The sequence below is a fragment of the Salmo salar genome, chromosome ssa07 (genome assembly GCF_905237065.1).
Source record: "Salmo salar chromosome ssa07, Ssal_v3.1, whole genome shotgun sequence".
Lineage (NCBI taxonomy): Eukaryota > Metazoa > Chordata > Actinopteri > Salmoniformes > Salmonidae > Salmo > Salmo salar.
This window is the reverse complement of record NC_059448.1, coordinates 42,056,054-42,068,377: the sequence shown is the minus strand read 5'-3', so window position 1 is coordinate 42,068,377 and position 12,324 is coordinate 42,056,054. Positions and strand designations below refer to the sequence as shown.

At 44.0% G+C, this 12,324-nt stretch overlaps 1 protein-coding gene across 4 annotated transcripts; it reads right to left on the bottom strand.

Moving 5' to 3' along the window:
- Positions 1-464: 464 nt before the first annotated feature.
- Positions 465-8,202, bottom strand: LOC106609312 (caprin-2). 4 transcript variants are annotated; one of them, XM_014207990.2, is made up of 21 exons: positions 8,024-8,202; positions 6,948-7,197; positions 6,753-6,815; positions 6,568-6,654; positions 5,758-5,987; positions 5,522-5,604; positions 5,234-5,374; positions 5,078-5,118; positions 4,704-4,937; positions 4,517-4,555; positions 4,310-4,438; positions 4,030-4,114; positions 3,888-3,940; positions 3,631-3,759; positions 3,414-3,518; positions 3,166-3,312; positions 2,886-3,036; positions 2,431-2,607; positions 2,110-2,150; positions 1,922-1,988; positions 465-1,816 (listed from the first exon to the last, which is right to left on the bottom strand). In XM_014207990.2, exons 2-21 carry the CDS (start codon positions 7,182-7,184, stop codon positions 1,248-1,250), a joined length of 2,808 nt encoding a protein of 935 aa, XP_014063465.1. In that variant the 5' UTR covers positions 7,185-7,197; positions 8,024-8,202; the 3' UTR covers positions 465-1,247. The 4 variants fall into 4 exon arrangements, with proteins under 4 accessions (XP_014063465.1, XP_014063463.1, XP_014063464.1 ...); XM_014207988.2 differs by lacking the exon at positions 8,024-8,202 and adding an exon at positions 7,632-7,980; XM_014207989.2 differs by lacking the exon at positions 8,024-8,202 and adding an exon at positions 7,632-7,980 and having other exon boundaries at positions 2,494-2,607.
- Positions 8,203-12,324: the final 4,122 nt, after the last annotated feature.

The window sequence follows — 12,324 nt, the reverse complement described above, 5'->3', positions numbered from 1 at the left end:
CAAACCTCAAACATTAACGCTTCCATTTGTTTTACAGCCGACAAAGTTGCCCGATTCAATTCTTGAGAAAACATTTAGTTCATTAGCCATGTTCTGGCCCTCGTGTCTCCCAAGGTCTGCACTGGTTCTCCCTGCCTTTGTGGGGGGCACTAGGCCATGGATTTAATCCCTTGCTAGGCCACCCTTGAGTTTCCTGAGAAGAGGGTCCCCTCCACAGTTTGCTTGTATGCCTCCTTGTCCACCAGTATCTGTCTTTTGATCTCACGTTGTACATCTCTTAAAGCCGGTCTGTCACCCTCAGCATTAACTGCCTTCCTATTAAGTAGTGATTTTAGATTTGATACCCAAGGCTTGTTATGGAAGACTTCACAGATTTTAGTAGGCATAGCCTACTGCTGACAATGGACCAACCACTACAAGTGAAGAAAGAGGTAGTGCCATGCAAAAACAGAAGACAACTGTTCAACTGCTGAAACATATTTTTTTTATTCAGGCACATTGAGGGATTACATCTCCATAGGCAATATGGCCTTTAGTGTTCAGAATCACACCATAATCCCCACCCAACCCCGATCACCCCACACAGCAAGGCAGCACAGAATGCATTTAAAGTGCTTAGCATTGTCAAGTACAGTCCATTATAATTCATATTTCACCCATCATACATTAGCCATTCAATGAATTTACCCAGTCATTCAGAAAACAAACAAAAAGCCACCAATTCATAACATCTCATTTAAGGTCTTAGAGACCTGACACATTGTAACTAAAGCGGACCTGCTACTAGAAATAAAAGTGTGACACCCAGTACAGCAGCAGTAGTGTATAGTAGAGGCAGCTTTCTGGGTTAATGTGTAACAACTATTCACAATATAACAGTTTTAGTCAGAAAATGGAGGGTCGGTCTCTAAGCACCACAACCAAAAACCAAACATTAAATGGGAAAATTCTCACATTATGGGTCATGAAAGGTCAAGCCAGCAGGAAGTCTTCCCCTCTGCCCCTTAGTGACCCGGAAGTAGTTAGTGGTTGCAATTTACAGGGTAAACAAAAGGGTGATCCTGAAAGGTTTGAACATTGAACACACCCCATACACTCCAGGACTGGGGTAGGCAATGAACCCAGCACTGGGTGGGGTATGCAGTCTGCCACATGAAATGGAAAATGTAAGTTTCTCCTTTTTAGTGCAAAGCAATAGTCTCTCCTCCACCTGTATCCTCCATGTTGGCTCAAGAGGCCACAATAGCTCAGTCCTGGTAGAGCAGGAAGCCAGAGAATGTGCTGTACTTCCAGCTGCTGCCATAGATGGAGCCGCGGTGCAGCCGCAGCCACACCTGGTCTCCCTGGTACAGCTGCAGGATGGAGTGGTTGCTGGCCGTCTCGTGGTCCGGAGCCCCGTCGTTGGCGTACGCAGACACCATCACCTCGTCGTTGCGCATCAGGTTGACGTAGAGCGGCACGTTGACCGCCAGCTTGAGGATGTGGAAGAGGAAGACGTAGGTGCCATTGGCTGGGCAGGTGAAACGACCCACGTTGGTGTTGAACATTTCCCCCAGGTTGCTGTGGAGCTGGTCAAAGGCGATGGGCTGGTCCAGGGTGCCCGGGGTGTAGTTGGCTGTGCGGGCTGCTGTGAAGGCCACGCGGAGGGGCTGGGGATTCTGGGGGAGCGGGTAAATGGGTACGTGCATCAGGGTGTGGGGGGCATGAGGGGTGAGGTCCATGCCAACACCATGCAGCGAGTCGCCGTGGGCGGAGTCCACCAGGGAGTAGTTGCCCTCCCGGTCTGGGCTGCTCACCTGGGAGGAGTCACTCCAACCTGTTGCGGAGGACCAATCAAAAGCCAGTTAACTAAGCCCCCCAAAATACCCAACCAATCAGAGATTTTGTTTTGTATCAAGCCAGAAGAATGAAGTGAACTTGCCACTATTATTGTGCCTTTGTCCTGCATTGCCTCCACCGCGCCTGTAGCTGTGTTGGTAGCCAGTGTCCTAATGGTGAAGAACACACCATTAAACAAGTCAAAACCTCAAAACGTATCACTTCAGCAATCTATACTAATGTACATAAAATATCTGATTGTGCACACAGATTTGGGAAGCAGTGTCTTACCCGAGCTCCGTACAGGTGAGCCTGGGGGATGAAGCCTCCTCCTGGGGAGAACAGACCAGCACGAAACCCATCAAACCCAAGGGGAAGGGGACAGATGAAAATTGGATTGTGAAGGCTAACTCAAAACCTTGTAATATTATGATAATGTCATGTGGAAACTGTAGTGAGGCAAGGGAAAGGAGTTTACTTGATCCAATCCATTAAGGTTTATAAGCTCAATCTGAATCAGTAGGAGACATGCATAAGCAGAACAAGATAGGATAGAGGGAAAGGATGAAAGATGGAATTGAGGGATGAGAGAAGAGAGAAGAGGATAAATACCTCTGTGCCCACCAGAAGAGCGAAAGTAGGAGTGTGCCAGCCCCTTGCCACCACGTGCAATACCTCTAACAGATCCTCTGTAGTATGATTGGTCAGAACGGCCCATGGTGCCACCTGATTGGCCAGGGGACAGGAAGATCTGCCCACCACTACCCACCAGACATTCAGACTGGTTCACTGCCCAAGGGAGAGAAATAAGAGTAGACTTGGTCGTATTCATTAGGAAGAAAACAGACAAACAAGGGGTGTATTCATTACGTCTTACAATGGAAACCGTTTACCAATAAGAACCAAACTGGATGACAATGGGGAGGGAGGCAACTGAATTTGTCCAATATAAACTCTCGTTTCCTGCGTATTGAATACACCCCTGGACTTGCCCAATGAACTAATTTGAGTTTTACGTTGCAAAACATTTTCTATTTCCTGCCCTAATGAACACAACTCTGGCATACCCGACTGTAGGTGTTCGTCCTCCGACGGAGCAAACTCCGGTGGGGTCTGGGTGCTGGTGGTGACATAGCACAGGTTGTTGGAGTCCGAATAGGGGATAATATCGGATTTAAAGTCTCTAGTCGGAAGTAAGGGGGCGTTCACCTTGAATACCTTCAACGACAAAAACAGACCCAAGGCTCATACTAAAATGTCTCTCAAAGACTAACTAGGAGTGTATTCAGACTAAAGCCTCTTTGCCCATTCTATGACCACGTTAAAAGCATGGTAGGGTAGACTTACCGAATGCATGGTCTGGAAGGGAACAGGGGGGTCCATGGGGAGTGTACGTCTGCTGGGAGGGGTTGAAAAGGGCTGCCCTTGGGTGGGGGTACAAGGAGGCACCACCCCGTTACAGGGGGATTGCTTACCGGATTCAGAGATGGGAGTCTGGGTACAGAGAGGGAACACTGTCAGGGGAGACCTAAAATCAGAATAGTATGCACTTTAGGCTTGCCAATCCTACATGTTCAGGGAATGAGTTGTTTTACCCGAGCAGAGGTCTTCTCATCCAGGGTGATGGAGGACTCCCTACGGTAGAGGGGAGGAGGAGCGGGGCAGGAAGTCTCACTCTCAGACAGCAGCAGACATGGATCCTGGAGAGGACAACCATTGTGCTTTATAAAAAGCTTCATAACAGTTGTGGAATCTAAAATAAGAAAATATCATTGCTTTAATGGGTCTCATTTAACAAACGGGAGTTCTTACAATGGTTATGACGTGAGCCAGGTCCTCTGTAGTTAGGTCCAGGTCACAGCTCTCTAGACAACCCCCATCTCCATTGGTCAGACTGGGTTTGTCATCAACAGGGAGGAGTTTAGAAGGCAATGGAGTGGACTGAGGGAGGACAAAAAGATTCATCTTAAAATACTTACTCCAATAGTCAAAAGCTTAAATAACAGAGCCCTGGTCAAAATTAGTGCACTAGAATATGGTGCCATTTCACACACTTCTCCAGATCTTACATGCAGTGTTTTGGGGAGAAGGTCCACTGGGCTTCTCCTTGAATCTCTCTGTGCTGTTGAGAAGAGGTAAAACATATGTTAAATATTCTCTGTTCTGCTAGATGTCAGCCACTTAAATAACAACTTTGTTGTGATAGGCTACCGAGTGGAGAGGGGGATCCAGAGGCACGCCGGCCCAGTCTAGGATGGCCGTTAGTGGGTGATCCTTCTCCATCCAGAAGAGAGTCCTGGAGACGGGATTAATCCAGGATTGTATTTATTAGGCACCCAACAAAAGACAGACTTAAGTCCATGTAGTCCCTCCCTGTTTAACGTTTATTTTTGTTTTCGGCGCAGTGTGACGTGGTAAACCCGACCCAGGTGGAACATTGGAAATGATCGATGGTTTTTCACCTGGAAATAACCTCTGAGCAGTACTGTACCTGCATGAAGCTGAAGGAGCCTCTGATCTTGGTCATCAGGTCCTCCAGCTGCTGTTTGCGCAGGATGGGGTCCTTGGGCAAGGAAGACTGGGAGTTGAACACCTCCACAGGGGTGTCCACACGAAGTGCCTGATGGAAATTACAATATGATGGAGTAATATGGACAGGTCCATCAAACCTAAGAGATGCAAGGATAAGAGTACTCACAGCTGTGGCGTCCCGCTCCCTTTTAGACTTCGCTCTTCTCTGCGGAAACATAGTCATTGAGTTGTATGATTGATCTGAATAAGATCAGCTAGCCCAATCCCAGTGTTAAACCTGACCATTATTAGAGGTCACAACTAGTCTCAAGTTCCAACTGCCCTGAGAGTTCAGCTATCAGAGAATAGCTCACCTGTTTGGGTTCGGCATTTTGTTTCTTGGAGGTAACTGGAACTTTGGAGATTAACACAGCCGCCCCTCTAAATGCTTTCTGGATTACAGGTTGAGTGGAGTCGGACTCCATATCCCATGAGTCCGGTGGCTCCTGTTCCTTCATAGCCTGGAACTCAGCCTTCCAGTTCTGAGTAATGGGAGTGTCTCGACACCCATTGGGGTCTGTGTCAGGCAGGTAGTGTCTGTTAAGAAACTGGCATCACCCACAGACTATCAGCACAGCAGTACGATATCCACAGTGCATTCAGGTAAATAGCTTAAGGAGAACGCTGGTTGAACGTTGATAAAGTAGTGGCACACAACTTGCAGGAAATGCATGTTGGTGGTTCTTACCTCTCTGCTAGGCACGTCTTTTTTGTTTGACATCATTAGGGCTGCAAGGCAAAATAACATCCAGCTAAATGACTAAATGTTGTATACATTCATTGTTCTATAGCCAGTCTGATAAGTAGCTTTTGAATAAGAATAGTGGCACCGTTGTAGACTTACTAGAGAGGCTGGCTGTCTGAGACACCGTCTTCTTGGTCATCGGATCCTCTACTTCCTTGGGACTCTTGCTCGGAGGCGGCGGTACACAATCAAAGTACCCACAATCCATCAGCTTCGCCAACTTTGCCTTCAGGACCTTGTCTGCAAACATTCAAATGCATGCGTTTTAATCATGGCAGCTAAAGTAGTTCAGCAAATGGCAGATAAAGTTGAGGATACCAGTCATAGTAAATGGAGTATCTGTGCAGGTGTTTAAAAAGGTACAGGACAGGTAGTGTTTAAACTCACAGGTGGTTCCGGCTACTGCTTTATTTTTCCCCTCCAGCAGGTCCAGGTAGACCAGGGCTGCTCTCTCCATCTGATCCTCCAAACTGGGACACAGTAGAGGGGGATCAGACTAGTCTTCAATCAACACAGACATGTGAGAGTGTGTTTCATAGTAACTTATGCTGTTGTCCCTCAAGTCCAACAGAATGTGTGGGTGTGTGTGGGGTGTATGGTGCGCACATCTGTTTCCCCAGTACCTCACATTGTTGTCCCTCTTCACGCCCAGTAGTTCAGCGAGCTCAAGCAGGCTCTGTAGCTCTGCAACCTGGAGGTTGCGGGCAGAGAGGAGGTCCTTCCTGATGTGCTCGTGCTGCAGCAGGGTCTGCAAGAGGAACTTAACCTGCAGCACTATGCACAGCCTCCTCCTCTCTACCTCCTGCTTGGCCATCTGCTCCTTCTTCAGCGCCTTCTTCTGGGCCTTTAGCAGCTAAAGGGGGGTGGTTAGATGGATTTTATGGACCAATCCCAAAAATACTCCTACACATAGGCCTGATCACTAGACCTAGGCCAATCAACTGGCTGTTGTGGATTTCAAATGTCTGAATGGGTGTTAGTTAAAGTCCATTATGTTGTCTTGCAAAAATACAAGATGATTCATCATGAATCTGGAGAAACAAGTGATCTGTTGACCAGCTAACAGTTCTACATTACTGACCATGCACTTATACACAGAAGCAAGGAATGTCAAACTTTACCATGAAAGCAATCAAGGCATTCAAGCAGGAGAATGGACCAGCAGTGTGCTAATTCCCAACTCAGCTGTTCAATGGGCTAAAGCCTCCAGTGTACAATCCATTGACGAGGCTGGATTCCAATCCAATAGGTCACACCCTTTCTACCCTCATTGACCTATTATCAGACACTTGAAATGAATGGAGAAGCACCATTCTGACTATGCATAAGAAACTACGCCTGGTCTACCAAAAGGAATGCATGTGCTGCTCTGCCCATCCCCATACATACACACAGCAGCACTATGATAAGCAGTGGCAAACAGAGATCCTTACTTCCTGTGTTAGGCCACCAAGGGTCTTGTGCAGCTCCTGGGCGAACTGCAGGTTGTGGATCACTTCATCATACTTCTCCACTGCATCCTGAGACACATGGAAAGAGTTCAAAAGGCAACATCTCAATCGTCTGGTTGAAAGAAATGTACTGCTTTTATTACCACAATTGGAAATCCTGTTCTTACTATCTGGTCTTGATTGAGTGATTCCCCATGTTTCAAACGCTTCCTGTAGTCTTCCAATTTAATCTGTGGATACAAACACTTACAATGTCTATATGTATAGTAACATGCAGGAAACCCTGAAAGGAATGGTAATGTCTCCATCTACTCAAACACCCACCAAACCCCTAATCTTGTCAAGTCACCCATCCTACCCACCTTCTTTTTCTCCAGGTTGCGGATCTTGTGCTTGAGGCAGATGAGGCCGTCCTCGATGTAACTATCGTAGCCCTGGTAAATGGTGGTGGAGGCTGCCAGGGCCAGCTGGAGAGAACTCAGCCCACCAGGGGAGCCAATCTTGGGGCTACCTGCCTTCAGGCTCCCCCGCCTCCCCTTCTCGGAGCACTCAGGTGAAGGAGAGACATCCCGGGCTGGGGATGGAGAAAGCTGCACCATGTTCAGATTCTCACTGGAGGGGGTTCAAGACAGAACAGATCATGTCATGACTGGTGTCCATTGGATATAAATGTTGGCTATGAAATGTGTGATATTCTTGCATCATCACTATCAGATGTTGCTTTAAAAAAATGGGCCAATTTAATTTCTAATAGAAAGGATATCGTCGTCGTCCCCCTCCTCCCAATTATCCTTTCCAACTGTGAGTTTTCACAAATGTGCTAATGTTCCAGTAACGCGCTAGCCTCAACCGCCACTGGGTGATTGCCAAACCGGTGATAGTGCATTTTTGTCCATTGCACAGCCGGTGTGATTACGTATGGTGTTGATGGATTTTAATTAGAGAATCGTGAAACAACAGATATAAATCACATAGCACGCGACAACGTTACTAACAGATCGTTAAAACAATGGTTATTATTTTTAAACGGATTCCCAAACACATACCGAATGTGTGCGCATTTTGTGTCGCCGATGGGATTCATCTCATGCTTAAAGTTGCGTAGATTTTTTACATTTTGTTTGGGCATCATCAGGCGTGGATTTTCATTCTATGGAATCTTCTAAAAAGCTTCAATCTTAATCAGTATCACATCTTTCAGACCCCGACATGCCCGCATCTCTTCTTCAAAAGCCTACTCTCTCTACTGAGCACAGATGCCCCAAACACATCCCAAACCAAAATTCAAAAAATGCAGAGCAACTCGAATACTGCATTTTCCTATGCCATCATTATACAACTAGTATGCAGTTCTTGAAAAATATGTAAACATTATAAATTGAAAACCCACGTCGTCATCCTTGTTTAAAGTGCCACGTCTAGAAAACAGCTGACTAACCTCGTGGCTGGTTGTGTTGAAAATGCTGTTGCTGCAAATCCCGAATCCAGGCGCTTGCTATCCAAACACCAGATAAAGTACTGGTAGACCTCTCTAACCCGTACAAACAGTGATGTAAGTTTACAGAGGGAAACGTGTGCGAACTCATGCCTTTATATAGGCCTACCTTTCTATACCCAAACATTGAGGGAGTTCGATTAGGCGTAATTGCTATGGCCCGTGACATGAACGTGCAAAAGCGGGGAGGGAGGAGCAATCATCTCAAATTGAACAGTAATCTGTGCGGATCGGTCATGTTGTCAACAAGGCAGCATACATCGTTCAGAAACATGCATCATCTATTTTCTATAAAATGTATGTTCGAATTTTCAAGTTTGTTTTAATTGGAAAGGCAGATAAAGCCTTTTTATCAAACGCTTTTGTGCAACAACAAAAATATTAATTACTTTTGCCTGTGAAAACATAGAATCGTGCTCATTAGTGCTACTCCACCTGCTTAACCTACACCACTTTAATTTTGAGCCCACTTCGCTTTCGGCCAAAATGGGGCACCTGGCTCACGCCTGGGAGGCAGTCTGGTTCCAAAACGAAAATAATCAAACCCGGTTCACCGGGGAAGTTCCGGGGCATTAATCGAATTCCCTTATTGGGACCGCTGGGGTGCAGAAAATCGACGTGACATCATATAGCACCTGATTTGCACGCGCATCCACATCCAACACCCCAATTTAGGGCTGGGCGATTAATCGTATAAGCTGTACATATTTATTTTACTATATACCAAGTGAGCTACACCGGTAAATCATCCACGGAGCGTTTTGGATTTTTAAAATTTTAATGGTTAGTTTGTTAAATTGAGTAATGAAACTAGAACAATTATAACTGAGAATTTACTAGCACAGCCAAAGACACTTTATTGTCTATAACTCAGTGTTGGGACCATAGACATTATTGGGACAGCTTCCGAAGCGGGAGAAAAGGCATAGAAATCGGTTCAAAATAAGAACTGCCATTAAATTATTAAAACATACATTGTCACAGAGGGAAATCAAAAAAATAACTGGTTTTTTTTTACTAAATAGAGGCAACGTAAGTGTGTAAATAACGATAGTACATGGGGCGGCAGGTAGCCTAGTGGTTAAAGCGTTGGACTACTCACCGGAAGGTTGCAAGATCGAATCCCCGAGCCGATAAGGTGAAAATCTATCGTTCTGCCACTGAACAAGGCAGTTATCCCACTGTTCCTAGGTCGTCGTTGAAATGTTGAATTTATTTTTAACTGATTTGCCTTAACATGAAATTAAGAAAATGAAGGACTACAAGGAAATGCTGGAATTGAACAAATAACATTACTTCTAATCAAGAGGATTTTGATTCCAATGAAAAGTTAATAGGATGCTTTTGTCCAATTTCCTGTAATTCTGAACATTGTTTTCATGTCTTATGAAGTGTTCATACATTGCCTTCTGACTGTATTCATCCCCCTTGACTTATTCCATATGTTGTTGTGTTTCAGTCTGAATTCAAAATTGCTGACATAAAAATAAAAATCTCACCCAAAACATATTTTTTTGAAATTTTAGCAAATTTATTGAAAACGAAATACAGAAATATCTATAAGCATTCACACCCCCAAGTCAATACATGTTAGAATCACCTTTGGCAGTGATTACAGCTGTCTTTCTGGGTAAGCCTAAGAGCTTTTCATACCTGGATTGTACAATATTTTCAAATGATTCTTTTTAAAGTTCTTCAAGCTCTGTCAAGTTGGTTGTTGATCATTACTAGACAGCCATTTTTAAATCTTGCCATAGATTTTCAAGCAGATTTAAGTCAAAACTGTAACTAAGCCACAGGAACATCAACGTTGTTTTGGTAAGCAACTCGTATATTTGGCCTGTTTTTCCTTTTCACTCTGTCATTTAGGTTAGTTTGTATTGTGGAGTAACTACAATGTTGATCCATTCTCAGTTTCTCCTATCACAGCCATTTAACTGTTTTAAAATCATCATTGGCCTCACGGTTGAAATCCCTGAACAGTTTCCTTCTGCAACTGAGTTAGGAAGGACATCTGTATCTTTGTAGTTCTTGGGTATTGATACGTCATCCAACGTGTAATTAATAACTTCACCATTATCAAAGGGATATTCAATGAATGCTTGTTTTATTTGTGCCTATCTACCAATATGTGCCCTTCATTGTGAGACATTGGAAAACCTCTCTGGTCTTTGTGGTTGAATCTGTGTTTGAAATTTACTGGTCGACTGAGGGACTTTACAGATAATTGTGTGTGTGGGGTACAGAGATACGGTAGTCATAAAAAACAATATTATTGCAGAGTCCATGTATACTGAACAAAAATATAAAAGCAACATGCAACAATTTCAAAGATTTTACTGAGTTACAGTTCATATAAGGAAATCAGTCAATTTAAATAAATTCATTAGGCCTTAATCTATGGATTTCATATGACTGGGCAGGGGTGCAGCCATGAGTGGGCCTTGGAGGGCACAGGCTCACCCACCTGGCAGCCAGGCCCAGGGAATCAGAATGTCTTTCCCCACAAAAGGGCTTTATTACAGACAAAAATATTCCTCAGCACTCTCCGACAGACGAAGAAGCCAGATGTGGAGGTACTGGGCTGATGTGGTTACACGTGGTCTGCAGTTGTGAGGCCGGTTGGAAGTACTGCCAAATTCTCTAAAACGACATTGGAGGCAGCTTATGGTAGAGAAATTAACATTAAATTAGCTGGCAATAGCTCTGGTGGACAATTCTGCAGTCAGCATGCTTAATTGCACACTCCCTCAACTTGAGACATCTGTGGCATTGTGATGTGACAAAACTGCACATTTTAAAGTGTCCTTTTATCCCCAGCACAAGGTGTACCTGTGTAATGATCATGCGGTTTAATCAGCTTGTTGATATGCCACACCTGTCAGGTGAATGGATTATCTTTGCAAAGGAGAAACGCTCACTAACAGGGATGTAAACAAATTTGTACTCGAGGAAAATACACTTTCTGTGCATATTGAACTTTCTTTTTTTTTCAGGTCATGAAACATGGGAACACTTAACATGTTGCACTTATATGTTTGTTCAGTGTAAGCACATCTTTACTACTGAACTTATTTAGGCTTACCATGAAAGGGGTTCACTACTTAGATGCAAGACATTTTAGCTTGTAACATTTGTAACATTTCTAAAAACATAATTCCACTTTGACATGGGTATTACGTGTAGGCCAGTGACTCAATTTTAAAGTTAGGCTGTAACAAAGATGTGGAACACGTAAAGGGGTGTGAATACATTCTGAAGGCACCATATCTAGGGGGCCTGACTTCCAGGGGGGGACCCAAACTCTCCTTCCTTTAGGTGTTAAAAATAACCCTGTGTAGGTCACCCCCCCCCACCTTGCGCAAGGTTCAAAATAACAGTACACAACCTTCATTTTTACAGATTTAAGTAGACACCAATTTAAGATTACCACAGCTATAGTTCCATAAAACTATAAAACACCCACAGACATTGTCAAATACATGCATATTAAGTAGGCCTAGTGTTAAAATACATTATGGTGGCCCTCAAGTCGAGCATCTTGGTCAGCCTGTAAAACCAAGAGTATCCACTACCTTTCCTGGGTACTTCACCGTTGCTTAGGCGATTTCACTAAATACTACCACATCATCCAAATATGCCTCTGAATTTTCCAGAACACGTAGAACGATTTGCATAAACCTTTTGAAACTACCACTCAGGGGCTGGCCAGAAACATCTGTGGAGGCACCGTAGAAAAGAGCGGGTTAACAACCTAGACAAGGCTGGTGAATCATTAAAAAAATAAAGATCCCTTAAGTGCATATGAAATTTGACTACCGTTAACTAAATGGCTATAGAGACTAGCCTACTTTATAAAGACTAGATTTCACACAATACATCATTATTCAGATAGTTTTATGATCTGAAAAAACATGGTTTGTTTGAGGATGATGATGATGACAGATGGTTTTACTATAAAAACACAAACCATGTCAAAACAGGGCATCTTCACATGGGCAATAAAGGAAATATACTTGAACTTTAAGATTCTACATGGTTGCTACAAAATTAGCAACAATCAGTATTCAACACAGGCTATAGCAATGATTGAGGCTTTAAATATGGCCTCCAATTAGAACGCTTAGTTAAAAACATTGTTAAAGACAAACAATATATACATTTGGGCTATACACCACACCCATTACTACATTTCTATACAAGCATCTTTGACTCTGTTGAACCAGTTTGGTTGGTGGAAAGAG

Bases quoted from the DNA above. Each gene is read 5' to 3' on its own strand.
- LOC106609312 (XM_014207988.2), bottom strand. From the start codon at position 7,717: ATGATGCCCAAACAAAATGTAAAAAATCTACGCAACTTTAAGCATGAG. The intron at 5,375-5,521 runs GTGAGTTTAAAC...GAATGTTTGCAG, and splicing joins AGCAGTAGCCGGAACCACCT to ACAAGGTCCTGAAGGCAAAG. The intron at 3,760-3,887 runs GTAAGATCTGGA...GTCCTCCCTCAG, and splicing joins TTCTCCCCAAAACACTGCAT to TCCACTCCATTGCCTTCTAA.